A 26,502-nucleotide genomic window follows, 5' to 3' on the forward strand; every position below is an offset into this window, starting at 1 on the left:
CAGGATGTTCCTCCTACCGTCTCTGTTTGCTACAGAAGCTTTTAATGAGGGGTCAGTAGATGTTTGTTATGCAGAGCTTTAACCCTGGGGATGGGGAGAAAAAACATAAATGCTCCTTGCATAAATTCCTGTTCAGTTGTTCGCAGTGGACGCAGATTTAGATTCTGCTGTGTTATCTGCAAGAGAAGTTACCCATTGTTCATTAGTGTCTCACTCAAAGCCTCTTGTCTGTCTGCTTTCTCCCCCGCAGAGTATGCGGAGAACATCGGGGATGGGAAGAACCAGGAGTTTCGGGAGAGCGAGCAGAAGCGGATCCTGGATCTGCTGGAGAATTTCTGAGGACTCAGGGTGGGACAAATTCCGTGTCTGCCCATGAGGATGCGGCTTCTGGTTCTCTCTCGTTCTGCTACCCTCCTCCAGCCTTCATTGCACGATTAAAGCAATGTTTCTATGAAACTGCTTCCTAATGGGATTTTCAAGATATTAAAGATAGTTTGCTTTTTTTTAATTCCTTGTTTCTTATTGAAGTAGTCTGCTGTGAGTGGGATTGCACCCGCATGCCTTGCATTAGGACAGCTCAAGATTCTTCCTTTTATTTATTTCCCGCCCCACCCCCATAAGTCAAACTGCTGTGATCAGTGTGAAACAGTACAACAGTATATGTATCAGAGGGAGGGTAGAGGAAGCTCAGATAGCTCAGGAGATTGTTTGCAGGTGATTCCAGCCTGATACGTTAATGAAAATGTGCAACACCCTGTACAGATGTGAAATGGGGAGGCTGAGACATTGGTATGTGCCCAGTTCAGCTGCTCCTCAGTGGCAGAGGGAAACCAGGAATCAACCACATTAGCCATTCCTGTTAAATCTCCCCGGGGCTAAGTCGGTACTGTTTTGGCACAGGCTCGTCAGCCTGAAGGGGATGTTGGAGTGAGTCTGTCCAGGTTATACTCAAAACTAAGAGGGAGTGTAAGTAATGAAATGCCCGGATTCCATTGACTTCCTTTCACAGTCGGCTTTAGGTCTTGGCTGTACTTGTCCTGTAGAAAATCAGTGTTCTGATTCTTGAACTCAGAGTCTGGCTTTTTATAGCAGCAATAAGTTCACCAACAGAAGAGGGTAAACCCGGCTCGTGCAGTCGTTTGCAGGTGTGCCATGGGAGCTGCAGAAAGACCAAGTGATGTGCCCCTGACCGACTGGCTGATTGCGGTGGAACAGACTGCAGCTCATCCTCCTGCGCTTGCAATGTAATTTCAGATGTCAGCGTGCCAAACCCCACCACTTCCCCGAGCAGTGACTCCCAACTGGGACAAGAAGTAGCTGAGAATATTTTCCCACATCCTCTTTTCTTCTGCTGAAGTTAATGACTGTCATCACAAAACATCGCAGCTCCAGCAAGCTGGGCCTTGCCTAATTTAGAGAGATTTGCATGCTGGCAGCATTCATTTTTTATCTCCAAGAAAAATGCATTGTCAGGGAAGCTTAAAGGCTTCCTTCAATCGTGACTGCCTGGGCACTGCTGGCCTGAGTGCTATCAAACACTTATTCAGGGGGATGGACATGGAAGCCATGGTTTCAGCAGCCACAAAAAGCTGCAAAAATACATTTCTGGTGCAGAACTTGTTTGAATTCCTCATTTCTTTCTTCTCTTTTCAACCTGGTTCCTTAAAGGTCTGTTTTTTTCCTTTATCTTTCCGATGTGTTTAGTTGGTATTTTACTTTACTTGCATCTGGGAATTGTTCCCTTTCCACACCACAGACAGTGGATTTGTGGTCAAGGCTGGTCTCTGCTTTTCCTCCTGGAAGATGATCTGTTGTTCCCTGTCTCACAGTATACTTGTGTTTGGGAAGCTGGGGAGAAAGGGATGGGGTGTGAGAAGGGAGGTGTGAGGCAGGACAGAAAGGGGACTTCACTTTTTTTCAGTTTTGACTGAAAAGCAGGGGCCATGTATCTGGGGAGGAAAAGGGCAGATCTTGAAAACAGTACCATAAACCGCTTGAGTGCGAGGTAAGTGGTTTTAAACCTGAATGTACTGTCTTTAATCTGATGTCAGCGTGTGTGCGTATGCGCAACCATTGAGTGGTGTGGAGCACAGTCGCTGCGCTGAGCCAGCCCCTCTTGCGGAGAACCTCCAGCAACACCTGGAGGGAGCAAAACCTCTCCTGTGCCGCTGCTTCAGCTGGAGTTTGGCTTTCAGAAAGTAAATTTCTCCTCCCTTACCATTGCCATTCTGGGCGCATTAGCTGGGTTGCTAAATATGGAGACTCTGAGCTGAAAATCATTCCCTGCTCTAATGGCTGGCCGGCTCGCTTTTGGGAGCGGTGCTGCTGGAGGGAGCTCAGGCTGCTCATAATGAATGTTCCTCTTGTATAAGACAGCTTTTCTTTGATTGTTTTTTTTTTTCCCTTTTGTAATTTGTCAGCTCTTCGAAGCGCTTCACCAAATCCTTTAAGTCTCTGGATAGTTCACTGCAAGAACTGGTGTTGAAGCAGCAGTGATTTAATGTGGTGTGTACCCGGCGATTACGCGGGGTGCTGCTGCTTCTGCCGGGAGGAGAGTCACTCTTGGAGTGGGTATTTGGCACTGGAAACGCTCCTGAGCTTTAATGGTTCTCACCAGCTTGTTTCAGGGTCATTTTCTTCTGGGTTTTTGCATTTGCTCGACATCAGTCGCTGCCACAGTGGGTGGTGGCAGTGAACGTGTCCTGGGAGCATTCATGTGGAGGGACGGGGAGTGGAGGAACCAGATGGATGGTGCCATGGTGCTGCCATGTTTGGTGGTTCACTGGACTCCTAGGGCAGCGGGGAAGGGTCCTGGTGTTGCCCCAGGTGCCAGTGGCTCACAAGAAGGGTGTCATGACTTTCCCACCTGGAACTGGGGACAACTGGTGCTGGGGACTGGGGTTTAGCATCGTCCTGTGAGCTGGTGTTCTCTGTGCCTGCCAGAACAGGCTGCAAAGGGGCAGCTGGGCACGGTGAAGCTGCTGCTGGAGCTGCTGCCGGCTTTCCAGCCCGGGCAGCTGCAGGAGCACCTGGTGCCTGTGCCACAGCAGCTTTCTCCTGGGGGCTGCAGGGCAGGGGACGTGGTGCCACCCCCTGTGCTATCCCTCGCGGTTCCTGAGGCCGGCAGGGCCCTGCCATGGTGCCGCACCACGCTGCACCGCAGCTGCAGCCCTCCCCAGGGAGAGCACAGGCCTGGCCTTGGGAGAAGGAACGTCTTGTGCCAAGTGTTTTCACTTATTTATTTTTTTCTTCCTGAGCCAAAGGAGATACTTGTGGGGGATTATGAAAGGCTGCAATACCCGTGCCTACCTGAGCACAGCCCAGCCGTCTCTGTCTCTCTCTGACAGATAAGGGTGGTCCAGATGTTGCTGAGGAATTAGTGCAGAGCTTGTTATGGCAAGTCAGGCTTTTAGAAGATGGATGATGAATTATTCTCTCCTCCTAATTTCCAAACTCGTTCAGAGGGAGGGACCCTGCTGTGCAGAAGTTGGGATCCTCTGCCTGGGGGACTGGAGGCAGCTCCCTGCCCTGTCAGGGATGCACGAAACCCGTTATCCTGCACAAACCCCTGGTAAAGCATGAAAAAACCACTTAGTGTCCCCAGGGCCTGTTGTGCATTGGGGAGCTGTGGTGGGGTCAGGCTCTCTGGCACCCCCCGGCACAAAGGGGGGGGGCAGAGCCCCCTGCTCCCACCTGTGCTCCCCCAGCACCCAGGACCAGCCCTGTCCATGGGCTGGCCTCTGGGCTTGCGTTTGCCACTCCTAATGCTTGTGCCTGGAGAAATCCCTGCTCCATAAACATTTTCAGCAGATAAATAATGAAATTTGGGGAGGAGAAGGAGATGCACTGAAAGAGGGCGGTGACCAATAAATGGTGATCTTGGTGTGGGCCCGTGGGAGCTGAGCTGCGCTCTCCAAAGCAGATTTGATCGGTGCAGTGCCTGAGGCAGGGAGGTGGCTTTGTGCCTCTCCTGCGGTCAGGGGAGCCTTCGGCACCAGCTCCACCGTGCACCTGCGCCACAGCCGCAAGCTCTGCTGCTGGGAGGCACTGGTTCCTCTGCCTTGGTCCTTGGGATGGGTTGGAGGCCCACCTGGGCCCGCTGTTATTAATTAAGATAATTATTCAGCTTAATGTGCTGCTGCAGGCCAGCTCATTTTTGCTGTAATGTTGAGCAGAACAGAAAAGCCTTGGAGGTACAAGGACGGGTGCCATGAGTCTTAGCAGCTGTGGAGAATGTGGTTATTCTAATTGGGGGAGGATTAAAGGGTTGAGCTAATAACAGACTTTCTTAACGAATCATTTGTAGGTGGCGGACAGTGGGGTTTGTTCCCTGGTTTAACCCCTTCTGATTATTTTGACCCTGGGTTAAGGTTCAGGGGCAGCAGCATCGCTGTTGGCTTTTGCGCTCAATGTGGGGTCTGGGGAGTGGGGCGAGGGAGCAGCGCAGACCCCAGGCAGCACCGGCCCCGGGGGCCTGGGGCAGGGTGCCCATCTCGCCTACAGGGAGACGGTAAAACCTTCCCCAGGGCGGGGATGGTGGGCACAGCACTGCGCCGGGGAGCAGAAGCTGGGGCCGGAGCACTGGGAACCTGGAACCCCGCTGTGTGTTTCGGGCAGAACATGGGGCTGATGCACCTGCCGCTCCCTGCTCTGTGGGGACTGGCGGAGCCGCTGCCCATACTCTGGGTGCCGGGCTGGGCTGCAGCACAGAGGCAGCCAAGCGTGTGGGGAGAGACACCAGTCTTCATTGCATCTCTCTGGGTCGTGTTTTCTTGTCTCTGATTGTAAACAGATTTGACTAAAGAGGTAAATTAGAAGTTAATTAGAGGGAACGTGATTGATGAGGCACTCTGGTGATGGGGAGGTAGGAAACTTTCACTCCTAGAGAAAGGAGAGGGGAGAGTGTTCTGCAGCAAGAGCATCACCCTTTTCCCCTGCATTACCCCATGCTTCCCCTCCCCTCTGCAGAGGGACCCTGGGACATGGTGTCGGGGGCTCTGCTCCCCAGCGGAGCCCAGGGCTGCCCCAGGCTGAGGCCAGCTGCAGGCAGCAGCTGCTGCAGGGAGGGGATGTGACCCCATCACCTGGGCACCTGGGCTCTGCGTCAGGTCGGGTACTGGGCACACGAGGCTGCTGAGCACCAGCACAGGATTTGGAAAGCAGGAGAGCAGCAAGGGGCAGGGGAGATGCTGTCCCTGGTTTGCGGGGCCGTTGGCTTCCCCTGTGCTCCATGCAGGCGCTAGCCCCGGTGGGGTCTTCGCCAGGCTGGGGCCGATCAGGGCTTGGCTGGTGCAAGTCCTGGGGAAGCCGGTGTGGGAGGGAGGGACGGTTCCACCAGCCCTGCGGTGGGCAATGGGGTGGGAGCCCCAGTGCAGGTGGCTGATGGCACCAGGGAAGGCGTTGGATGCAGCCGCAGAAGCACTGGTTTCCTCCCACCAGGAGTGGCAGGAGCTGGTGGCACTTCCCCGTGGGCACCGGGGACCAGCACTGTCCTCACCGTGTCTCTGAATCCATCTTGAGCTCCGCTTCTTCTCTAAAAGGGGAGAAATGAGTGCAAATCATGACTGAGGAGTATCTCTTGACATCCCGCTAGAGAGACCCAGGCTGCACTAAATACAAAGAGACACTGTCAAAATTGGGAAATAAACCTTCAGCAGCACAAATAAGTCACTTAAACGATTGGGTTTTTTAATTTATTTTTCTTTTCTATTAAGACCTGGGTTTCAGGAAAGGCTTTTCTCATATGGCAGTAAATAATCTGGACGGGGAAGGGGTCATTGGTTTGGGGGTTTGGATTGGCTTTTTTAATTTTTTTACATTTGATTTTTTTTGGTCCTTGAAACAGTAGTTTGGAAAGAGGGAGCTGTTGCCAAAATGGTTGACACCTGTGACAGCGCTTCTCTCCATTGGGAACCTGATGGTGGGTTCTGCAGAGAAGGAAGGAGTTAATGGCCTGGAAATGGGCATGAATTGTTCTCTGAAGAAATAATTCTTCTCAAGTAATTTTCTTCTTAATTTTATGTTTTGGATAACCTTCGCTGTGCGAGGGCTGCTCTGGGCAGAGCGCTGTGGCTCCCAAAGCCTCCATGTGCTGGTTGGAGGTTCTCGCTGCCTTCCCCCACACCGTGCTGGGACCCCCAAGGGCTCCCAGTGCCGGGGGCACAGAGCTGTGGCTGAGCCAGGCAGGGGGATGGAGCTGCCACGCTTCCATAGCCGATGGATACTCAGGCAGTCCGCAGGGCTCTGGTGCTCTCCCAGTTAGGTTGTGCCACTGGGAAGGGCTGCACTGGTTGCGGCACGAGGAGCCCATGGTGGTGCTGGAGCCTGAACCCAGCAGCTGGTGAGTCTGGGTTCCCTCGACCCCAAACCCTCTCCCAGGCCTGCCTCCCTCCTTGATTTTATTTCATTTTTATTATGTTTTGTTGTTAATGGCATGGTTGGGTTGTGTTTGCTCACCTGAGTGCCCACCCTGCCGCCTCCCTCAGCTGCTTCTCTACGTCAGGGGTTTTCAAATAGGTGCTGTCTCCGTGGCTTATTGCGCCTGGGATGATTTGTGGAGGAGAAGGTTGTAATGTTGGATGTTGGTAGCGTTGTTGTTTTCCTGCAGTGCACGCAGACCTTTGCAAATAATCTAATAATGCAGGAATGTCAAACTTCAGCTGTAGAAGGAAATCCTTTTATACAGGGATTGTCAAGTCTCTAAACAAGTATCAGCAATGAGCTCGATATCAATGTGGAGGGTGTTTATTCTGCCCGTCAGAGAGATGAACAACCCAATCCGATCTCTCAGGCAGCTGTGGATTTGAGCATTGGCTCATGGACATCAGGAGAGCTTGGTGCCCAGCCCCACAGCTCATGGGGATGTGGGACCGGCCACTGCAGGGAAGCGTCGCGGGCGAGAGTGGCTGCAGACAGGGCAGGCAGGCGCTGGGGGCCACAGAGCCAACATCCCACCATGCCCCAGAGCAGGGGGTGCTGAGCCTCGGGGTGCTCCCGCATGAACCTTTTAATAAGTGAATCTCAAAATAATGCATGAGGCAACCTTCGGTACTGCAGTAGCCGTGGGGTTTTTGGGGTGGGTGGTTTGGGTTTTTTTTCTTCCCTGGATGCCTTAAGCTGGAGATGCAGTTGCTGGGTAGCTCTGCTATTGAAAGAAAACACGGGGTTTGAATTGCATCAGAACAAACACCAGCAGCACTTGGTTGCGCAGAAGGGCTAACCATCTCGGTTTGGTTCTGGGTGTCCTTGGGGAGTGCCAGGCTGGGGCTGTGCCATCAGGGGCCAGACCCTGTGCCTCAGCCTGCACGGCAGGGCCCAAGTCCTCCTGGGGCCCTGGTCAGGGTGAATCCCCAGGAGGTGCTGCTGATGTGGCTGGGACCTCCCCCACCCTTCCAACCTCTCATCCAGCTCTTCAGAGCTTCACCACAGCCTCCAGCTCCACAGGCTTGCCTGTGCCACCCATCAGATGGGCAGCTCAGGGAAGACTCACCTGCAAACCTCATGGGCACGGGATCTGTGACTGTGGTGGATGTGGTGCCACCAGGGTCTCTGGTGTCACCATGTGGAAATGGCCACTAGATTCCCCCATCTTGCAGGTGCCCACCCTGAGCAGGACCAAGGGCACATGCAAAATCATATGGTAGGCAGAAAACCTGATGCTAAGGGAGGTAAGGAACGTTTCATCCTTGAGAGCGAGTCCCTGGGCATGTTCAGCTGGAAGAGGAGCTTTGCAAGGGAGGCACCAGCTATTTCAGAGCAATAGCAAGCGTGCAGATAAGGGACATCGTTACGCAGTGAGCACCAGCGTCTGTCTGGTCTGGGAGCTGCTGGCTCTGCTCTCGCTTCTGTCTGCAAGCAACCTCCCTTCCTGTCCCTGTCAGACACACAGGGGTTCATCAGGGCTGTGTGGCTGCAACAGCAGACAGCATCTGCTCTGGGCCTTTTCACTGATGAATTAAAATTGAGGAGGAAAATGAAACCTTCCAAGTGCGCCCGAGACACGTGGACACTTGGCTCTTCCCTGGCTGCTGGGCCCCTGCACAGACCCAGTGTCCGTTTGTCATCCTGCTGCGGTGGCAGAAAATCAGCTGGAAATGGGACTTAATTCAGGCTCTGCATCTGGAGGTGTTCCCAGCACCGAGAGGAATTTATGCTCTCTTTGCTTCCTGATGGCATGATTTAAATAGCTCTGGTGATACGCTGGAAGATCCTGGCAGGGCTCAGCCCTGGAGGTGCAGTCACGCAGCCTCGGCACCCGCTGTCCTAGCTGCCAGGGGGGGCCGTGCCGCCCCTGGTGCGGGGGGTGCCAGACCTGCACCTGGCATGGGGACCCCTGCCCAGGACAGTCCCTGCGGGGTGATGTCCCCGGCTCCCACTCCAGCTGCACCCACAAGTGGGAGCTTAGTAAAGTGGTGCCCCCTCAGAGCTGACGCCCCCATCTGCAGGTGCTGTTGCAGCACGGGTTCGCCCAGGTCCCCTCACTCCTGCTTGGCCTTCGCTGCTTTTTCCTGTTGCACGTGACCCCATGTGTGACCCCTGTATTTTGGTGTGTGGGTGTTTTGCCTCCACACGTGACTCTGGGTGAGCTGATGCTCTTGCTTCGCTCAGGATCCAGCCCAGAGGCAGCCATATTTGCTTGCTGGCTCCTGGACATGGGGGCCATGCTCCAGGCTCCTGGACAGGGCAGCCTGGAGGACCCAAGGAAAGGGTCTCTCAGAGCACAGAGACCAGCCCTGGGCTGTTCACCCCGGGTGCAGTGAGAAGCTGCCCGCACCCAGGTGGCTGGTGCCTCCTGAGCTCCTCCGGCATCTTCTTCCTTCTCCTGGCCAGTGCAGCGTGGCTGCTGCCGGCTCCTGGGAGCTTTCCCGCAGGAAACCCAGAGGCCTTCGCTGCCTCTGCTCTCTCGCTGGCCTAGAACTGGACCCTCTGAGCCCAACCAGCCGTGGCTGTGGGCGCCCAGCTCATCCTGTGCCGCTGCTCCCTCCTTCCTCCAGCTTTTAACTCTAGATGGAGTAATGAACTTGGGCAGAGATCAATGCTTTCTGCTCCGCTCCCATCTGGGCTTTATTCTGCCATGTGGAGAACACTGCAGCAGGTAGAACTTTTTTTAAACTATTGATTTGTAAGGCAGGTACGAGGCAGCGCAGCTCCTGCAGTGGCGTGCGGGGCTCTTCCCGGCTGAGCCCAGGGACCCCACCTCGCCAGGGTAACGGGAAAAACGCTCCCGCTCCTCCTGCTGAGGGAAGGGTGAAGAAATACAGTTTGTATTTTCAAGTCCAATTTAAAGAATCTTTTTGTAGCAAGTGTCTGTCATCTTATGGCAGAAAACACCTGAAAGAATCTGATTTTTACTGTATGTAGAGAGCAAATATCCTTCAGATCATTACACGTGCACAGAGAACAGCGAGTGAAGCCTGTGCCCGTGCCTTCCCCCCAGCGCCGACGCTGGTGTTTAGGGTGGATTTGTGCCACCTTCGGGCTCCTTTGGGCATTTTCGGACTGTTCAGAACGTGCCCACCGCACAGCTCACGGTGCGCGGTTCCGACCTGCGAGGCGCAGGTTTGGGGAGCCCGGGACCTCGCCCCACGCAGCGGAGGCTCCTTGCGCAGAGGCCGGAGCGCGGTGCCCGTGGCGCGGCGTGGCCCAGCGGCGCTGCCCCGGCTCCGGGGGCTGCGCGGAGGCGCATCCTGCACGCGCTGGGGTGCGGGCGGGGGCGCGCGCGGGGAGTTGTGTCCTTGCTCTTCCCTTCGCGGTAAAGGCACCGACACGCCGGGCCCCGGCCCTGCCCCCGGTCCTCCGGTCCCCTGAATGGCCCCGAAACCCGTCACTGCCCGGGGCGGGAGGGGCGAGCGTCCCGCGCTCCGGGGGCTGAAACGGGGGGCGGGGGGGCCCGCACCCCCGGCACCGCTCCCTGCACGCCCGCACAGTGCAGGCTGTGCCGGACCGGGCCGGGCCGGGCCGGGCGGAGCCGGGCGCGGCGGCGGGCGCTGTCCCGGGTGCTGAAGCCGCCCCCGCCGGGGCCGAGCCGGGCCGGGACCCCGGCCGAGACACCCTCCCCTGCGCGGGCGCCGTGGGCGCGGCGGTGCCGCGGGTCCGGGCGGGGGGCGGGGGTCGTGCGTGGGCGTGTCGGTGCCGGGGGTCCGGGCGGGGGGTCTCGCGTGGGCGCGGCGGGCCCGGCCCCGCCCCGCGCAGTTTAAGAATGAACCGTGCGAAAAACTTTGGGGGTGTGCGCGGGGCCGGGATCCCTCCGCCGGGCGGGGGAGGCTCCGGGCGAGCCGCGGCACCGCCTCGGCGCGCGGCGCCCTCCGCGCGAGGGAAGAGCTCCGCAGCGCGGCGGCGCCGGGACCGCGGCGCAGCCCCGGGGACAGGGCTCGGCCCGGCGGCGCCGCCGCCCCCGGGACAGACGCGCCCGCGGCAAGATGGGCGCCCTGGCCCTGGCCCTGGGGATTTTCCACTACCTGGGGCTCTACCTGCAGCTCGGCGCCGCCTCCCGGCACCCCCCGTGGGACGCCCCGGCGGCGGGCAGCGGTGAGCGCGGGCAGCGGGGCGGGCGGCGGCCGGGGCGGCGGCGGCGGCGGCGGGGAATCAGGGGCACCGGCTGCCGCGGGGAGCGGGAGCGAGGGGGGGGGCGGCTGCGCCCGGGGCGCTCCCGGGGCTTGGTCTCTCGCGGAGCCGGTTCCCGGCCGTCTCGGCCGCGCGGGACTGGCGGCGGGTCGGGGCGGCCCCTGGCCGGGCGGCGGGACGGGGGACGCGGGGGGGGTGCCGGCGGGCAGCAGCGCGTCGCGGTCTGTCGCGCCGGCAGCTCCGGGGAGCCGGGGAGCGGCCCGGCCGAGCCGGGGCTGAGATCCGCCGCCCCGGTCCCTGGGGCCCGGCGGCAGCCTCGAGCGCGGGGGGCTTTGCACGGTGCGTCCCCGTGCGAGTGTGCATCCCCGCGTGCACCCCCGCGTGCATCCCCGCGCAAGTGTGCATCCCCGCGTGCATCCCCATGCGCATCCCCGCGCAAGTGTGAATCCCCGTGTTCATCCCCGTGCAAGTGTGTATCCCCGCGCGCATCCCCGTGCACCCCCGTGCACGCCGCCGCACATCCCTGTGTGCCGCCACGCACCGCTGGCTGGAGCGCTCCCGGCTCCCGTTCCCTGCCTGCCGTGGCTCCTCCGCCGGCCCCGCTGCGCCGGGCTTGGGCCAGGCGGTGCTGCTGCCCAAGGGGGACTGGGAAAGGGGCACCCCTGCAGCCCCCCACCGTGGACAAGTCAGTCTAAGCATGGGGGGCAGTTCCAGCCGCAGGGTGCCGGATGGGTGACAGACCCCCCGAGAAGGGTGCCGAGGCCCTCTTTGCCCTCTGCGGGATGACACGGGCAGGTGTAAGTCTGAGCCCGAGCAGTGAGCACAGGGGGCACGTGGGGTGGCAGGATCGCAGCCGTCCCCCTCGCACGGCTCCGGAGCTCCTGGCATGTGGTGGGGAGCTGTGCTCTGCCCCGAGGAGCCTCCAGGTGTAGGGAGCCCCGGGCCGGGCGCTGTGCGGTGTCCCGCAGTCCTGCAGCATGTGGGCCGGTGGGCACCTGCCTGCGTGGGGAAGGGAGGATCCGCCGTGGTGCTGGGGGACAAAGGCAGGAGGGTTTCCGGACCTGCCAGCCTGGCGTGCCGGAAGGAGACGTGGGCGAAGAGCCTCCATTAGCCGCTGCTGCTCCCCTCAGAAATTCAGCAATAGGCAAATAAATAGTGAAATGGTCGCTGCAAGGGAGCAGGGAGCCAAGGAGAAGAAATATTCTGCGAGGGCGAGTGCACTTCGGAGCCACATTACAGCTTGCTACTACGAGCAGTTCTGCAGCAACTCACTTAATCACAACAGAAACCTTTATTAACGATACTGAAAAGCAGTGAATAAGTGGGTCATGTATAATAAGCCATTTGTGTTCAGTAGGTGAATACCAATTTGATAAAAGCTGTGTGTGCTGAAAACCTGTATAAATTGCTGTTTAGCAGATCGGAGATTGATCATTTCATTACTTGCTGGTACAGCTTTCCCTCCGCATCGCAAGAGCCCCGTGGGCCAGGAGCACGGAGTGGGAGAGGGGCCGGGGCCGATGGGGTGGATTTGGCTGGGGCCAGTGGGGGCGGGCAAGTCCTTCCAGACTCTGCCTACAGCAGGCAGCACCCGGAGCTCACCACCATCTCTGCCCGGTGCAGGCGGCCTGGAGGAGCCTCTGCTGCACCATGAGGGTCTGGCACAGCCTGGGAGCGCGTTCGGTGCTACCTGGGACTTGTCCACAGAGGATGCAGTGAGGGAATTGAGCAGGAGCAGCGTGGTCTCGGCAGGCATCAGCGGGTGGCTGAGGGCAGATCCCCCAGCCCGCTGCCCTGCAGGCGTGAGCAGCGTTGCCTTTGCTCACATGGCAGCCAGTGCTGCCTGGGAAGGGAAAAACTCTCAGTCAAAGAAAGTCCTTTCCCTGTCCTCACAGCAAAGGGTCTGCCTGGAGCAGGGATGGAGCAGGGTTGGAGCGGGGGTCAACTCCGTCTGCCCCACCACCCCGGCAGAGTGCCTGAGCCGCAGGATCCCTCCCTGCATCCCTCCCCTAGCCACAGCACTGCCTCTCCCCTCCTCTCTCCTCTCCTCAGGCTGGCGCCTTCAATTATTCATGCCCCCCATTGCAGACAGCCTGTGCAGGCTGGGCTGGTGCCATCGGCGTTCAAAACCGGTGCTAGCTGGGAAGCTCCAGCCGCCTTCCAGCCTGCCGGCTCCCGGAGCAGGGCAGGGAGAGCCGGTTGGCAAGCAGCTTGCGTTCCCGAGGAGAAGCCTGGCTCCTTCCTTGCATCGTTTGCAAGCCTTAGTGTCTCACCATCAATAAAGCTGCTGTTGAAGGGCTGAGGGCTGGAGGGAGCAGTGCCCTGGCTCCCCAGGGTGCTGCCCTTCTTTCTTGCACACTCCGATGATTATTCTATCAATTACTTTCATAAACACTTTGCATTCTGCCGGATTTTTTCACACTTCCTGATGGGAATTCTCCACTCGATGTGTTTTTCCTGCTGCTGTTCGTGCAGTCATTCAACGCAATTACTTCTGACACCTCTCCTCATCAAATGTCTGTGCTTTCTTTTCCCTTGAAGAAGCTGACAGACGATGGGCCAGACACTGGGAATTATTACGTTAGGACAGTGACAGCTAATTTTAATCATAACATTCCATGTGAACGAGGCAGCAAATCAAACAAACAGCTGGTGCGGCTGCGCATGGGCCGGGAGCCCTGGGCAGCGTGGCGGGGCTGGAATGGGGACCCCGGGGCTTCGCTTCGCTCCCCACTTCGGCAGGTGCCACATTGGGGGCCGGGGCTGGGCGAATGCCCAGGCGGGGACCTAGGGGGGTGCTCTCCCGTTCGCAGTTCCTCTGGCGTTTTGGTTCATGGTGGGGCATATGGCTCTTCCCGGCCCTGGCCACCGACAGCTCCGGCTCTGTCTGGGCTCCCCCTCTTCGTGGTCATTTCCCCTGGCTGTGGGTTTATCTCCCACCTTTGCTGCCCCCTCCCCATGGCTCTGGCTGCGGTGGGTGCACAGCTGGGCACCAGGGCTGCCAGCTGGGCTCAGCCACACTGGATGCGTTGATGCTTTGCATTGTGTAGACTGGGATGAGCCCAGCAGTCATGGGGCAGGCAGAGCTGGGCAGGAGGGCGCTGTGCATGGGCAGGGGGTGCCGATCTCCAGTGGAGCAGAGCCCCTGTCTGCCCCATCCCGATTCCTGCCTGCTGCCAGGTGCCCTGCCTGTTGGGAACCAACCCCTGCCTGCTGGGAATCATCCCCTGGCAGAGACCAGCACCAAAGCAAGTGGCGGCTAAAGGATGGCTGCACGGTGCTGCCAGGGGTCCCACTGGGAGCTGTTGTAACAGGCCATTTTAGGTTTTTGCTACTTATACTATCAAATAACTGCTCTTCCTCGTTCCCCTCAGGAGGGAGTTGTCTGAGAACCATGACTCCTGGGGAGCCAGCTGGGAGCAATGAGTACCCTTGCCTGGGGAAAGCTCCTCATAGCTGGGGCCAGGCTGGGGGAGGAATCTCACCGCCGGCGTCTCTTTTGCCATGGGGGTAGAACCTGGGCAGCAGGAAGGGCAGGAGCTGGGGGGCAGCCTGGCCGTAACGGTTCACTGTTAGAAATACTCAAGGGTTTCAAGGTTAATTGCAGCTCCCTGGGAAAGTGAGCTCTGTCCTGATCACAATCACTGAATTATCTGGATTTTGTTGTTGTTGTTGTTTTTAATTTATGCTGCAAAATCGAGCTAATTCTGCTGCTAATATGACAGTAAATAGGGGCAGAGAAATGGAGCTCCCATCGCCAGTGTGCCGGCGGGAGCCCTCCTGTCCCCGGCCGGTGTTCGCAGTGGTCCAGCCTGATGCTTCTCTTGGAAGGGGCAATTGCAGGATTGCCAGAGGAGAGCAGTGCTCCCGCAGCACCAGGGCCAGGCTGCGAGCTGCTCGGCACCGGCCGGACACTCACTGGGCTACCACAAGCAGGTCTGTGGCTGGATCTGTCCTGGGCTTCAGCCCCAGCCCTAGTCCCATCCCTGCCGGCTTCTCGCCACCGAAGCCCTTTGCCCTTGGCGCAGCTGCTGGAGTCGGAGCTGCCTGCTCTGCTCTCGCTGGTGAGACTGGCCATCGCACCGCTGTGTTTATGCACCGGTTTGCAGCCGTGATGTGTTTTTGGTGACCTGGAGTCAGCATCCCTGCTCACAGGCTTGTCAGGAGGAGATGCATTCACAGATGTTAATGGGCAGATGGGAAGAGGAGGGAGGTTTTAGTCCAACCTGCATAGCAGACACTGACAACCCTTGTGTCCCTGCTGCTGGGACAGCATGGACCCGGCACAGTCAGCATGCTGGAGTGGTACACATGCTTCTGCTATTGGATCTGTCCAGGGGGGTGCCTCCCATGCCTTCTGATCTCCTGGGGCGACTCCTGCACAGGCAGCCCGTGCTGAGGGGTGGAGGGACCCCATGGCCTTGAGGAGGGTCTGTCCCTCCCCAGGTTACTGCCCAGTGCACATGACAGGCTGCGCCTCTGGTACCTTTGGTGCCAGTAGGACATGGGCAGCTCTGCAGCTGAGGCTGTCCCCTGCCATCAGCTGGAGGGGACGCAGGTACCTGGGGAGGGGAAGGTGTCATTGGCTGTGGTTGCTGTCAGACGCATTTACTTTTCCTGCGGTGGTGCAGGCGCGCGGTGCAGTGCAAACTCAGCGGGTCAGGAGCCAGCCCCGCGCCAGGGACACAGGGCAGGGTTTGCATGGTCTCCCCAGCGGCTGGGGCAGGAGCAGGCCCTCCGCAGCTGTCCCCAGGGAGGGCTGAGCTGGAGAGCATGGGGATGGGGGAGACAGGGAAGGGGACAGCTGTCTCGGCAGCTCTGCAGGGTCCTCCCCGGGGGATCTCCACACATGCTGTGCAGCTGGTGGGGAGGGAGCGGCTTGGCTCTCCTGGCAGCACTGGCTGCTTTCTCTTGCCTCTTATTTTGCCCCATAATGGCAGCAGCAGGGGCCTGGTGGCATCTGTGCCAGGAGCTGCTGCCGGTAGGTAGCCAGTGTGACAGTGGTGCAGCCCCCAGGGCAGGCGGGTGGTGATGGCAGCCCTGGCACCCCACCAGCACCCCTGGAAGCTCTGGGTGCTGGCAGGGACCAGCTCTCCTGGATGCAGCCCAGGGGGTCCAGGCAGCTGGGGGAATGTGGCTGCTGACATTGCTTGGGGCCAGGCTCCATGGGAGCTGCAGGGGGCATGCCCTTGGCCGGGGTCAGGGTGCCCCTCACCCAAGTGCGGACTCAGGGCTGCAGTGGCCATGTCAGAGCTGGTTCCCTTCCACCATGTCCCATGGCACACTCCTGCTGCGGAGGCGCGGGCAGGGGGCTGCCGAGGGAGCGAGTGTCGGGAGCACGAGGCTGAGCTGGCAATTAGTCCTCCAAGTGTCTTGACTCACCGAACCATAATAAACCATGAATTATGACTGGGAGCTTTGTGAAGGGAAGAATAAACCACACTTGATCACAGCCCACAGCATAACAGCGGCAGCCGGAGGGAGGGACAAGGGGAGGCAGAGCCTGCCAGCCTCCCCCTGCCCCGCGATGGAGCCAGCCCTGGCCACTGCCACCTGTCCGGCACGTGCTGCCCCTCTGCCCCGGGTGCTGTGGGGCTCCTGTTAGCCTGGGCAGGGAAAGAGGCATCTGATTGACCAGTGCTGTAGTGTTTCAGTGATAAATAACTCGCAGAGCAAGTGTGCTAACTAGGTGATTAACATGCATTTGCAAATGTGCAATACATATTTAATCACCCTCTGATACATGTTTACACAAATGTTAACCTGAGTGCATGCCCACATCGCTGCTTAAGCCGCGGCCGTCTCAGCAGCCGGCGGCTGGTGCTTTGGGAGGGCCAGGAGCCAGCACAGCTCTTCGCAGGGCTTCACCAAAGCCTCCGGCAGCAGGCAGGGTCCTGGCCAGACTCCGGGGCTGCATGGCCTCGCGTGCTCCACAGGGCAGCGGCTGCGGGGACGGGGGCTGCCAGGTCCTTTCCCAGTGCCGGGGGTGATGCAGAACCTGGCCTTGCCCCTGGCAGGGGGGGCACCCCTTCCGTGCTGCCCACTCGCTGCCGGCAGCTCTCCTGCCCGTGCCAAGCGGGGGCCGCGGTAATGAATCCTGCTCGCTGTGCGGAGGGAGCGTGGCAGCCTGTATATCTCCAGTTTATGAGAGCACCAAGCTGTCCCAGCAGGCGTTTTCAATTCCGTTTATCTGTGTTTCCCCATTGAGTTCATTTTATTTCCCCTGATTTTTGTTTCCCAGAAGATTTATTGATCCTGATTTTCTCAGTTTATGACAGGTAGCAGGCCATAAAGCACAGAGAGCAGCAGCCTGGCGCCAGCCCCCTCCCTGCCGCTGCGAGGATGCGGCACCAATGTCAGCGGTGGGGAAGGAGACGGTGCTGGGTGAGGGAGGGGGCCAGGGCAGGCAGGGGCTGGGTGCTGGTCGACTCCAGCAGCTCGGCTCTCCCCTGTCCCTGCCAGCAGTGTGGGTAGGAGCGGGGGACAGGCAACTCAGCCACCCCCATGCACCCTGTGGGGGCTGCGCATGGCTGGGGGCTGCCGCAGGCCCTGGATCTCCTCTGCCTGGCTCCCTGCAGAGCTGCAGGGCTGGGGCTGGAGGGTGCAGTGACACCTGTCCCCACCAACACGCCTCTGCCCAGGTGGCTGGGATTCACGGCATCCATCGGGGAGGGCACATGGTGCTGCTGGAGCCACAGGGAGTTGCTGCTCCTGCCCTGCGCTTCGGTGCCTGCTGCCGCTTGGGGCAGGGGGCTTGATCTGGCCACGGCTCGGGCGCCCAGCCACGGTGCGGTGCGCGGGAGGGAGGGTGCTGTGCCGGGGCTCTGGCTGCAGCCTGCACAGGGCTGAGCCATGGCTGGGCTGGCCAGGGAGCTGCACCTCAGCTCAGTGCCGGGGTGGATTTTAGCACGCCCTGCCAGAGCACGATCGAGCGCTCGTGCTGGGGTTCAGCAGCTCTGCAAACGTCTGAGCTCTTGGATTCCCACCGGCTCCATGGCCCACCCAGTGCTGACCACCCGCCCCATGCAAAGGCTGCACACGCGAGTACGGACCAGACAGACCAAGGGATGTGATCCCCAGCAAAGGGGTGACCTGATGATGCTGGTCACTTGTTCCTGCAGACTCTGAGCCCTGAGATGCTTCTGCCTCCTTCTCACCCCACCAAGGCACCCTGTCCCCAGCGGCCCAGCCTCGGCTCTTCCAGGCGGCTCTTGTAAAGAAAGGGCTTCACTGCCCCCCAGGCGCTGCTGTCCCGTCCGTCAGACACCCCCTCCCTCATGTTTTGGCACAGACAGGAGAGATGAACTGTCCCTGTGGCATCTTTCCTGTCACTGACCCATCACCCGGAGTGCCTCTGTCCATCCATCCGTTGTCTCTCATCTCACATCCCCTCTGCTGTGCTGTCCCTGTTCCTGCCGCTGTTTCTGGCTGCTGCGAGGCTCAGCCTGCTGTCCTGGCACCTCTCCTGCGCCATCAACTGCATTCTGCTCTTGCGGTGCCACGTGGGACTGTCCTGCTGCGATTCTGGGGCTGGGGACTGTGCTGGTGGTGGCCTGGCTTGCCCCTTGTCTGGGGTGTCCCGGGGGTGACTGCTGGGGCTGGGGGGGGGGGGGGGGGGGGGGGGGCAGAGCAGCCCAGCACCCTGTGGATGTGAGCTGCGCAGCTGTTCCTTGGCATGGGGGTACTGGAGCCCCCTCCCCTTAGCGGGGCCATGGGTGGGAGGCTGGGTGGCGGGGGCAGGCAGTGGGGCAGAAGAAGGGGACGGAGGGCCGGGATGTGCAGGGAGGGAGGGACCGGCCTCACCTTCCCTTCTGCCCATCCATCCCTTTCCCGGGATGGTTTCTAGGCTCTCTTGGGAGTTCCCAGCTTGTCACTCACAACTGCTATGCAGGGAGGTGGGGAGGGGTCGGAGACAGCAGTGGGCTCTATGGTCCCAGGGATGCTGTGGGAGGGGGCTGCCGCTGGGCCCCTGTCAGCGGGACTTGCCCTCCTTTGGATGCACTTTGAGGTGGCCGAGCCCCGGGGTTAATTAATACATACGCTTCCCAATTAAATCTGAAAGAAAGGCGACGCTTGCTTCAATCAAGCCTTTTCTCCACTCATCTGCCAAATTCCCGTCTGTGAGAGCAGATTTTAATTGTGTTCACAGTAATTTGGACATGGCTGGAGCCCTCAGGCCGTCACCCCTGCCTCTGCTCCATGTGCCCAGCCAGGACTGCAGGGTCCCGGGGGGCTGGTGCCGGCTCTGCTGGGACCCTCTCTGGCCATCGCTCTTGCCATCAGGAATCCTGTGGAGCAAAAGCCTGATCCTGGGCCACGGCTCTGGAATGGGTGGGCAAGTGTTGGCGAATGGCTGGACATTACGGCCCTGGCACTGCTGCGGCAGGAGCACGATGAGCCCTTTGCCATGTGCCAAAGAGCAGATGATGCCGGGCAGCACCACTCTCCTGCTCTTCCCACAACCTTGGACCACTGGAGCTGCACCCCAGCCTGGGATTCCCTTTGCTCTCTGGCACAGAGCCTGAGCAGTGCTGGTGCCTGGCTCCTGGGCAAACAGGGGTGCAGGAGCTGTGCTGGGAACCCCACCGGGAGACCCAGGCTTGTTAAACCCTTATGCTGGGTATTTCCCTCAGTTCCCCTGCTAAGATGGATTAAAGGAAAGTGATAAGTATATGGGATTTCCATGTGTCCAAAGGGACGGGGAGATATTAAAGGTATTAACTTTTCCATCTGGGCTGATAATAATTCGTTTTCAGAGGGGATGAGGGCTTGATGAGAGGCTCCGGGGAGCTGTGAGCTGCTCCTGACAGGGTGTGTGTCCTGGGGGGGCTCCGGTGGCACCGGAGGGACCTGCATGGTGGCTGTGAGCTGGCAGTGCCGGCAGCACAGGGTGGCCGGGGAAGATGGTGGGGCGGGGGGGGGGGGGGTCACAGGGCACCCGGCACAGATACAGCGGGACCCTGATCCACCTCTGTGACCTGCCTGGGCCAGGCACCACGTGCCACAGCTCATGGCAGGGCAGGGACAGGCTGCCGGCTGGCCCCATGCTGGAGCAGATTCCAGCTGGACCTGGTTCATCCCAGTGCTGCTGCTGGCCCCGAAGCAATGCTCCTTGGGCAGTGGGGACAGGGCAGGTGGCCCCGTGCCCTGCAGCCCCTGCCTGCATGTCCTGACATCTCTGTGGCCAAAATGGTGGCCAGGGGAGCACAGGGCAGCTGGCAGCCCTGGGCCTGGCCATGCCAGTGTTGGGGGCTCAGCCCCTGTGCCATGCCGTGCCATGCCGTGCTGTGCCATGCTATGCCAGGGAGAAGACGCCGTAGATTGTGGCAATAATATTTGCTGGTGACCTGCATGCTGGGGCCGTCTTTACAGAGGAACAATAATCTCTCCAGAGGAGATGAAAAGAATTCTAATTACATCTCTGAACAATATTTGTTTTGAGCGAGGAAAGCAAACCATATGGCATGTGGGAGACTGTTTGGGGGCCGCATTAAACAAGGATTTGCTTTTCATTTATGCTCTGATCTAAGTGGAGATGCGATCATGCTTTATTTATTTATTACACCTTGGAGGAGCGTGGGGTCCCGTGCTCACTCAGGCAGAGGTCCTGGGGGATGGCGTGGCACTTGGGGGGGCAGAGGCTCCTGCTGTCTCCCTTTCCTCCCACTGCTCTTTGCAAAGGGCCAGGGGCTGGAGGGGCCAGGCAGCTCTTCCCGGACTGGGGAGGGGGCACTGGGGTGGGTGAGGGACATCTGGATATAGGTTATGGCCAGGGAAGGGTCCAGGTACTCCCAGGAACCCTGCTGGTGTGGCTGGTGGCATTGTTCCATGCTGGGGTGGTGGCATGTCCCGTGCTGGGGTGGTGGCATGTCCTGTGCTGGGGTGGTGGCATGTCCCTGCAGGCGCCCGCAGCCCTCGCTCTGTCTCCTGCAGCCCTCTTCACGGAGACCCCCCACGACATGACGGCCCAGGCAGGTGAGGACGTGGAGATGGCGTGCTCCTTCCGAGGCAGTGGCTCCCCTTCCTACTCCCTTGAGATACAGTGGTGGTACGTCCGCAACCACAAGGACTGGACAGACAAACAGACATGGGCTTCCAACCAGGTAACACCCCTCATCCTCCCCCTCCGGCAGCAGCAGCCAGAGGCAGAGCATTCCCCTGCGCTTGCCTGGGGGGCTGCGCTTGCAGCTGGGGCTCAGGGGTGGGGGGTCCTGCAGCAGCATTCTAGCACTGACCCGACATGCAAACAGCAGGGTCTCACCCCGTTCCACGCTCATGGGCAGAGTGGAACCTGGGGGTCCCGCAGTGCAGGACCACACATGGGGTGCACAGTGTCCAGCTGCACTGAGGATGCTCTGGGTCATGGGGCTGGCGAGGCTGGGCTGTCCTGGCCACCCTTACCAGCTAGCCACGGGGGCCACGTGGCCCTTCCCCTGGGACTGATCCCAGGCAGAGGCTTTGTCTTTGTGTTTGTGCCTTCTCCCATCTCATCATCGTCCCCTTGCATCCATCCCACCCCTGCATCATCTGCACCTCCAGCCCTCTCTTGTTTTCCCCATTTCCGTGTGTATCGGTCTCAGCAAACAGCTGTCTCTTTATTTCTCTTTCTGTTCGCACAGAGATAAGGGCCAAATAATGGGAAGGCAGCTTTAGGTATTTTAATGAGCCTTTATTATTGTGTCTTTGGCAGAGCTGCTCCCGGCATTACCATAAATTGAGAGAAGCATTAGAGAAGTGCTGCAGCTTGGGAGCACTGTTGCGGGGCCGAGGGGGCTACGGGGCTGCAGGGTGGTGGGGATGCCTGGTGTGAGGAGTGGGCATGGGAGCGGGCTGCATGGCACAGCAGGGAGCCTGGGCGCCTGTGCCCCAGTACTGCCTGTGGCTGCTGAAGGGGTCACAGGCTGCTGCCCAGTTTGCCAGCTGATTTGGGAACGTCTATGGCAAGCGGGGCAGGTGCTGGCTGTGAAGGGGCCAGGGTGGCTGGGAACAGGGGTCACTGCTGCAGTGATGCTGCTGCAGGGAGCGGGGCTCTGTCCCCAGCCCCGGGTCACGGGGACCACCCGCTGATGGAGCACCCCTGTGGCACTCTCGTGCTGCCATTCCCTCCCCTTCCTGCTGCCCCGGCTGGCTCCCGTTTGCTGGGGCTGAGCAGCCCTCTCCTCCCACCTCCTTGCTTGGGGCAGCCATCTCGGGGGTGGGCAGGGGTCCGGTGGGCTCCTGCCTCGTCCCAGCCCAGCTGACAATTTCTCTTCCCTCTCTGGTCTCCCCCTCCATCCCTCTCTTCCCAACAGCTGAAAGCATCGCCGCAGGAGGAGCCTGGGAAGGACGCGACAAAAATAAGCGTGAGTTTGGATAAGGGCTCTTGCAGGGGCTCCGGTCGATGCCTGCGACGCCAGCACTCAGCATTGCACAGAGCTGGGGTGGTGGGAGGGTCTCGGGGGTCTGTGTCTCTGGGTGCCCCCAACGAGGCATCCTGGGAGGTGGGGGGCTGCGCTGGCAACACTGGAGCAGGGGGGCAGCTCCCCCCTGTCCAGGCTGAGTGGCACAGCCTGGCCCATCAGCCCCGTCTGGCTCTCCTGTCGGCATCTGAGGGACGTGTTTATGCTAAGGAGAAAATAATCTAATTTACTCACTGGATTAGCATCCCAAAACCATTTAGGCTCACGTGAACAGAATGAGGAGACACTAATCAGTTAAATAAAATCAACGCTTTTGGCTCCCCGCTGTCAGGTGTGTGCCCCCTTCCCCGCTGCTGGCCCTCCCCACCTCGGCGGGCTCTGCATTTGGGAGTGCCACAGAACCGGAGCAATATCGGGAAGCGCTCCCGCTGTCCCCACTGTCCTGGCAGCCTCTTCTGCTTCTTCCATTGACCCTTTGCTGAGTGAGCAAGGGGGAACGGGCTTGCCATGGCCCATGACTCCTCAGGGCTGGGTGCTGCTGGTGCCCAGGATCGGTCCCTCTGCCTGACTCTCATCCCTGGGAAATGGCAGAGGCAGCTACAAGGGGTAAAACACCAGAAAATTTCACGATGAAGCACATCGCCTCTCACTGCCCATCTGTGGGGATCGGTGTGGGTAGATTCTCTTGCCAGTTATGAGTCCCCCATGGGGACATACCGCTTTTTATCTGTTCATGTCAGCTCCTTGAGGTTTCAGCCCTGCTGGTCACCAGTCCTGTGATGGGCACTGTGATGTGCCCACAACCTGCGGCCAACCCCCAGCGCCTTCAGGATCGGTCCCTCAGCGGGGTGCTGTGGCTTGCTGCCCCATGAGCAGCAAAGCGCTGGGGCTGGTGCTGCAGTGGCTGGAGCCCGGGTGCTGCCAGTGCGGGGGATGGTGCTGCCCACTGCGGGCAGCCAGAGCTGGTGGGAAGCTTTGCAGGACACTGCACGGCTCAGAGGGCTGCTGGTCACCCCCGTCCCACCCCAGCCCTGCTCCCAGGCACAGCGCTTTGCACCCTGCTGTGAGGATGCTGGGGTCCCGGTGCCTGATGCCAGCCAGCAGCTGGGGGCCAAATCCTGCGCTGGGCAGGGACGCGCGGCCAGGGACTGGTGCCGTGTTAGAGCCAAGGTAAGGCAGGTTCTGCGGCACAGCCAGCGCAGCCGCACAGGGTGGCGGAGGGGCTGAGGCAGGGGCCGGGGCTGTGGAGCCATCCTGGGGCCAGTGCTCCTGCTCAGCTTGGCCATTGCATTTTTCAGCATAATTAGGCAGTTAATTGCACGCTGGAATGAAATCGATGCATGCGCATGTGTAACCAGGATTTATTTTGAAGCGCTCAGGGTGCGATGCTTCTGCCGCCTCCTCCAGATCAAGCCAGCAGAGAGAGGCTTGAGTTTCAAACCCTTTTTTTGGTGTGGTGTTGTTATTTTAAATGTCCTTGATTATTAATTGTTTACAGGATGGAGAAGGTAAATGAACACAGGTGAGACACTACCACGAGTGGTTCTGATAAAATGTGCGTTACAGCCACAGTGGCAATTGACTGGGAACAAACAGCAGCATCAATGATGTAAATCATACGCAGAAACCACCGTGCCAGGCACCCCTTGGCCACTTTTTTATCCACCAAAACACAGTTGGTGCTGGAAGTGCCAGCACCAGCTCTGCCTGGAGCCACCGCACGTTGCAGGGATGTGGAGAGGGAAACCGCTGCTGCCCTTTGCCATACGGTAGCAAACACCATGGGTCTGGGTTTATTTTTTCCCCCCTTGAATTCCTTGCAGCGTATTGCAGGGCTGAGCTGATGCTGGGCACTGCTGCGGCTGCCTGGCCGTCCCGGCCTGGCCCGGGGTGTCTGCCCCGTTCCCATGGGCAGCGCAGGCCGTCGCTGCCCTGCCCCAGACTGCGAAGCCATGAGCGTTATGACCCGTCATAAAATTATCCCTCCCGCTGATAACCGAGCCGCAGGCTGAGGCTCAGTGACCTGCTGGGCAGCGGCTGCATGGCCACTGGCGGCACCAGCAAATTGGGGTTTTTCTTTTATTAGTTCTAAATTTCCCAGCCATTAATTTCAGTAAGTGACTTCTTGCTCTTCTGACACAATGGAGGTTTTTTTTCTGAAGCTCCTTTCCTGTGACAGCCTCAGCACCCAGGCATGCTCGCACCAGGCCTGGCAGCTCATCTCCCTCCTGCCCCAGAGGCCCTATGTGCAGCCCCCCAGCCCCTGTCTGCCCCATCACGGGTGCAGCTGGGAGCCTGCTTCATCCTGTCCCCCCAGACCCCCACTCCTCGTGCTGCAGGATCGATGTTCACGGCTGCGCGGGGGCTCTGAGCAGCCCCAGAGCCGCCCTTTGGGGTGGCTGTGGCCACCGGCTGCCTCTCAGCAGCCCATGGTGTGCAGGGCAGTCGAACGCACCTGCTTGCGTGTGCTCATGTGTGCTTGATGTGCTGGTATGGGCATGCATGTGTGTGTGCATGTGCAGGTGCTGGCTGCCTGCGCGGAGCGGGGGGTGGGTAGGGGTGGTGGTCCCGGTGCTGCTGCTCGCATTTCGGCGCTGCCTCCTTTGCTTTTGGGCTGGGAGTTTGCTTCCTTTGGTTGCGGCTCCCAGCCCCGTTTCTAAACACCATAAAATCTTCAGCTAACAAATGCAGCGGCAAGTAGAAAAATGGCCTTTGCCATCCAGTGTGATTATAGGGAACAGAGCCAGGGGCCTCGGGGTGGGTTATAAATCTGATTTATTGACCCAGCCCAACAGCAGCCGCGGCTATGGCTAGTGAGTAAGTCTTAAATTTCATTGGGTGATAAATACTGAGAGCGAATCAATTTGGTAGAAAAGCTAATTAGCCAGCGTGGTTCTGCATCGATCTGCAAGCCCCACGCGGCCAGGCGCACGCCAGGGACTCCATCACCCCGTGGTCTGGGGCTGGGGCCGGGGTCCCCTCATGCTGACTGCCCACCTTTGCCATGTCCTCCCCAGCACGCGGCGTGGCGGCACGCGGTCAGGGGTGGCACTGAGCTGGGGGGGTCCCGGGGGCCAGCTGACCCCCTGTCTGCCTCGCCACAGGTGGTGAAGGTGGTTGGCAGCAACATCTCCCACAAGCTGCGGCTGTCGCGGGTGAAGCTGGAGGATGAGGGGACGTACGAGTGCCGGGTGATCGACTCCAGCGACGGCAAGGCACGGCACCACAAGGTGAAGGCGTACCTGCGGGTGGAGGCAGCGGGGGGCACGGGGCACCCCCAGGACACCCAGCTGCGGGGAGTCCCAATGCCAGACCCTGCTGTGCCAGGCTCAGCCCACGCGCACCACCACCACCACCACCACAAAGCCGGGAAGGAGCTGAAGAAGCGCTCGGCAGACATCTCCTGTGTGCTGTAGGCGGGTGGTGTCGGGGGGACACCGGAGCCCCCCGCTGCCCCGGACTCAGCAGAGCTGTCGAGGGTCCCGTGCCCCCTGCCAGAGACTGGCCCCACCGCCCCGTGTTGCCCACCAACCCCCACCACCTCCTCCTCCTGCCGGCCACTGCCGGCTGGGTTTCTTCCCCAGCCATGTGGCGCAGCGGTGCCAGGGCTCGGTGTGGGAGCAGGACCGTGTCCGTGCCAGGGGGCATTGCTGGGACCAGGGCCAAGGCATATGCCCACACATGGTGGTCCCCGTCCCCACTGGCCCCGTGCGGGTGGGTGCCCCACTGCTTGCTGCCACCCGCGGTACCACGGGCCATGTTGCACCCCAGCTTTGTGTGCCCAGTGGAGGCCCCCCCTGCCCACTGGACCCTCCCTCCCTCCCTTGTGCTTTGCAGAACTGACCGTCTGTTCCTGTAGGAGGCCTACTTTAGTTGCTTTGTTCCAGCCCCGCAGTGCATATATAAGTTCCAGCGTCCATCTTCTAGACCGTGTATATCACCTCTCCCTGCCCCTGCCTGCCCCAGTGCCACCCCAGCACATCAAGGCCTGAGCTCAGCATTGGAAGGGTGGCATGGCACGCTCCCAACGCGCTCCCCAGCACAGCCATCGCACTGTGGGCTGTGCCACGGCATCGCCCAGCCAGGCAGCTGCCCGTGGTCCACATGTGCCCAGGGAGCCATGCTGTCAGAACTGGCCTGCTTCCACCCATTGCTCCTCCTGGCCCTTTGCATTTCATGGAGGAAGGAGGGGGCTTGGCCATCAGCCCCGTCTGCCCTCGCTCGACCCCCACTGCCCATGTTGGCATGGCTCTCGGCCCCCTGCTCACGGCTGAGCATCCCTTCCTCCTGCACCATGGCACCGCATCGTCCCGGGCAGGGTCTAGCACATGGGCTCCCACAACACAGTGCAAATGGCAGAGCCTGTCCCTGTTGCCCCCTGGGTAAACACCGCTGCTGGGGATAGAGCCGTGGGGACCGAGAGGGGGGTCCTGAGTCTCCCCATCTGGGTGCTGGGTGCTGCTCCCCTGCTGCCACTCACCTGTGCCGCCCAGCCTACCGCCACCAGACCTGCTGCAGCTAATAAAGCTCTTTAAACAAA

The 26,502-nt window shown here is 59.8% G+C and overlaps 2 protein-coding genes across 2 annotated transcripts in view; both read left to right on the forward strand.

Moving 5' to 3' along the window:
• Window positions 1–508, forward strand: part of CTNNBL1 (catenin beta like 1) — a 55,646-nt gene extending 55,138 nt beyond the window's left edge. Inside the window, exon 16 of the mRNA XM_037402107.1 lies at window positions 251–508. Coding sequence (XP_037258004.1) covers window positions 251–339 — 89 coding nt within the window. The 3' untranslated portion in view covers window positions 340–508. The remainder of the gene's footprint in view (window positions 1–250) is intronic.
• A 9,771-nt stretch (window positions 509–10,279) lies between these two features.
• On the forward strand, window positions 10,280–26,502 carry VSTM2L (V-set and transmembrane domain containing 2 like). The gene is made up of 4 exons (XM_037402126.1): window positions 10,280–10,527; window positions 20,497–20,666; window positions 21,855–21,905; window positions 25,067–26,502. The coding sequence occupies exons 1-4, from the start codon at window positions 10,419–10,421 to the stop codon at window positions 25,376–25,378; spliced, it is 642 nt and encodes a 213-aa protein (XP_037258023.1). The 5' UTR covers window positions 10,280–10,418; the 3' UTR covers window positions 25,379–26,502.

This window comes from Falco rusticolus, chromosome 10, assembly GCF_015220075.1.
Source record: "Falco rusticolus isolate bFalRus1 chromosome 10, bFalRus1.pri, whole genome shotgun sequence".
Taxonomy (NCBI): Eukaryota; Metazoa; Chordata; class Aves; order Falconiformes; family Falconidae; genus Falco; species Falco rusticolus.

Bases quoted from the DNA above. Each gene is read 5' to 3' on its own strand.
- VSTM2L (XM_037402126.1), top strand. From the start codon at position 10,419: ATGGGCGCCCTGGCCCTGGCCCTGGGGATTTTCCACTACCTGGGGCTC. The intron at 20,667-21,854 runs GTAACACCCCTC...TCTTCCCAACAG, and splicing joins AGACATGGGCTTCCAACCAG to CTGAAAGCATCGCCGCAGGA. The intron at 21,906-25,066 runs GTGAGTTTGGAT...GCCTCGCCACAG, and splicing joins AGGACGCGACAAAAATAAGC to GTGGTGAAGGTGGTTGGCAG.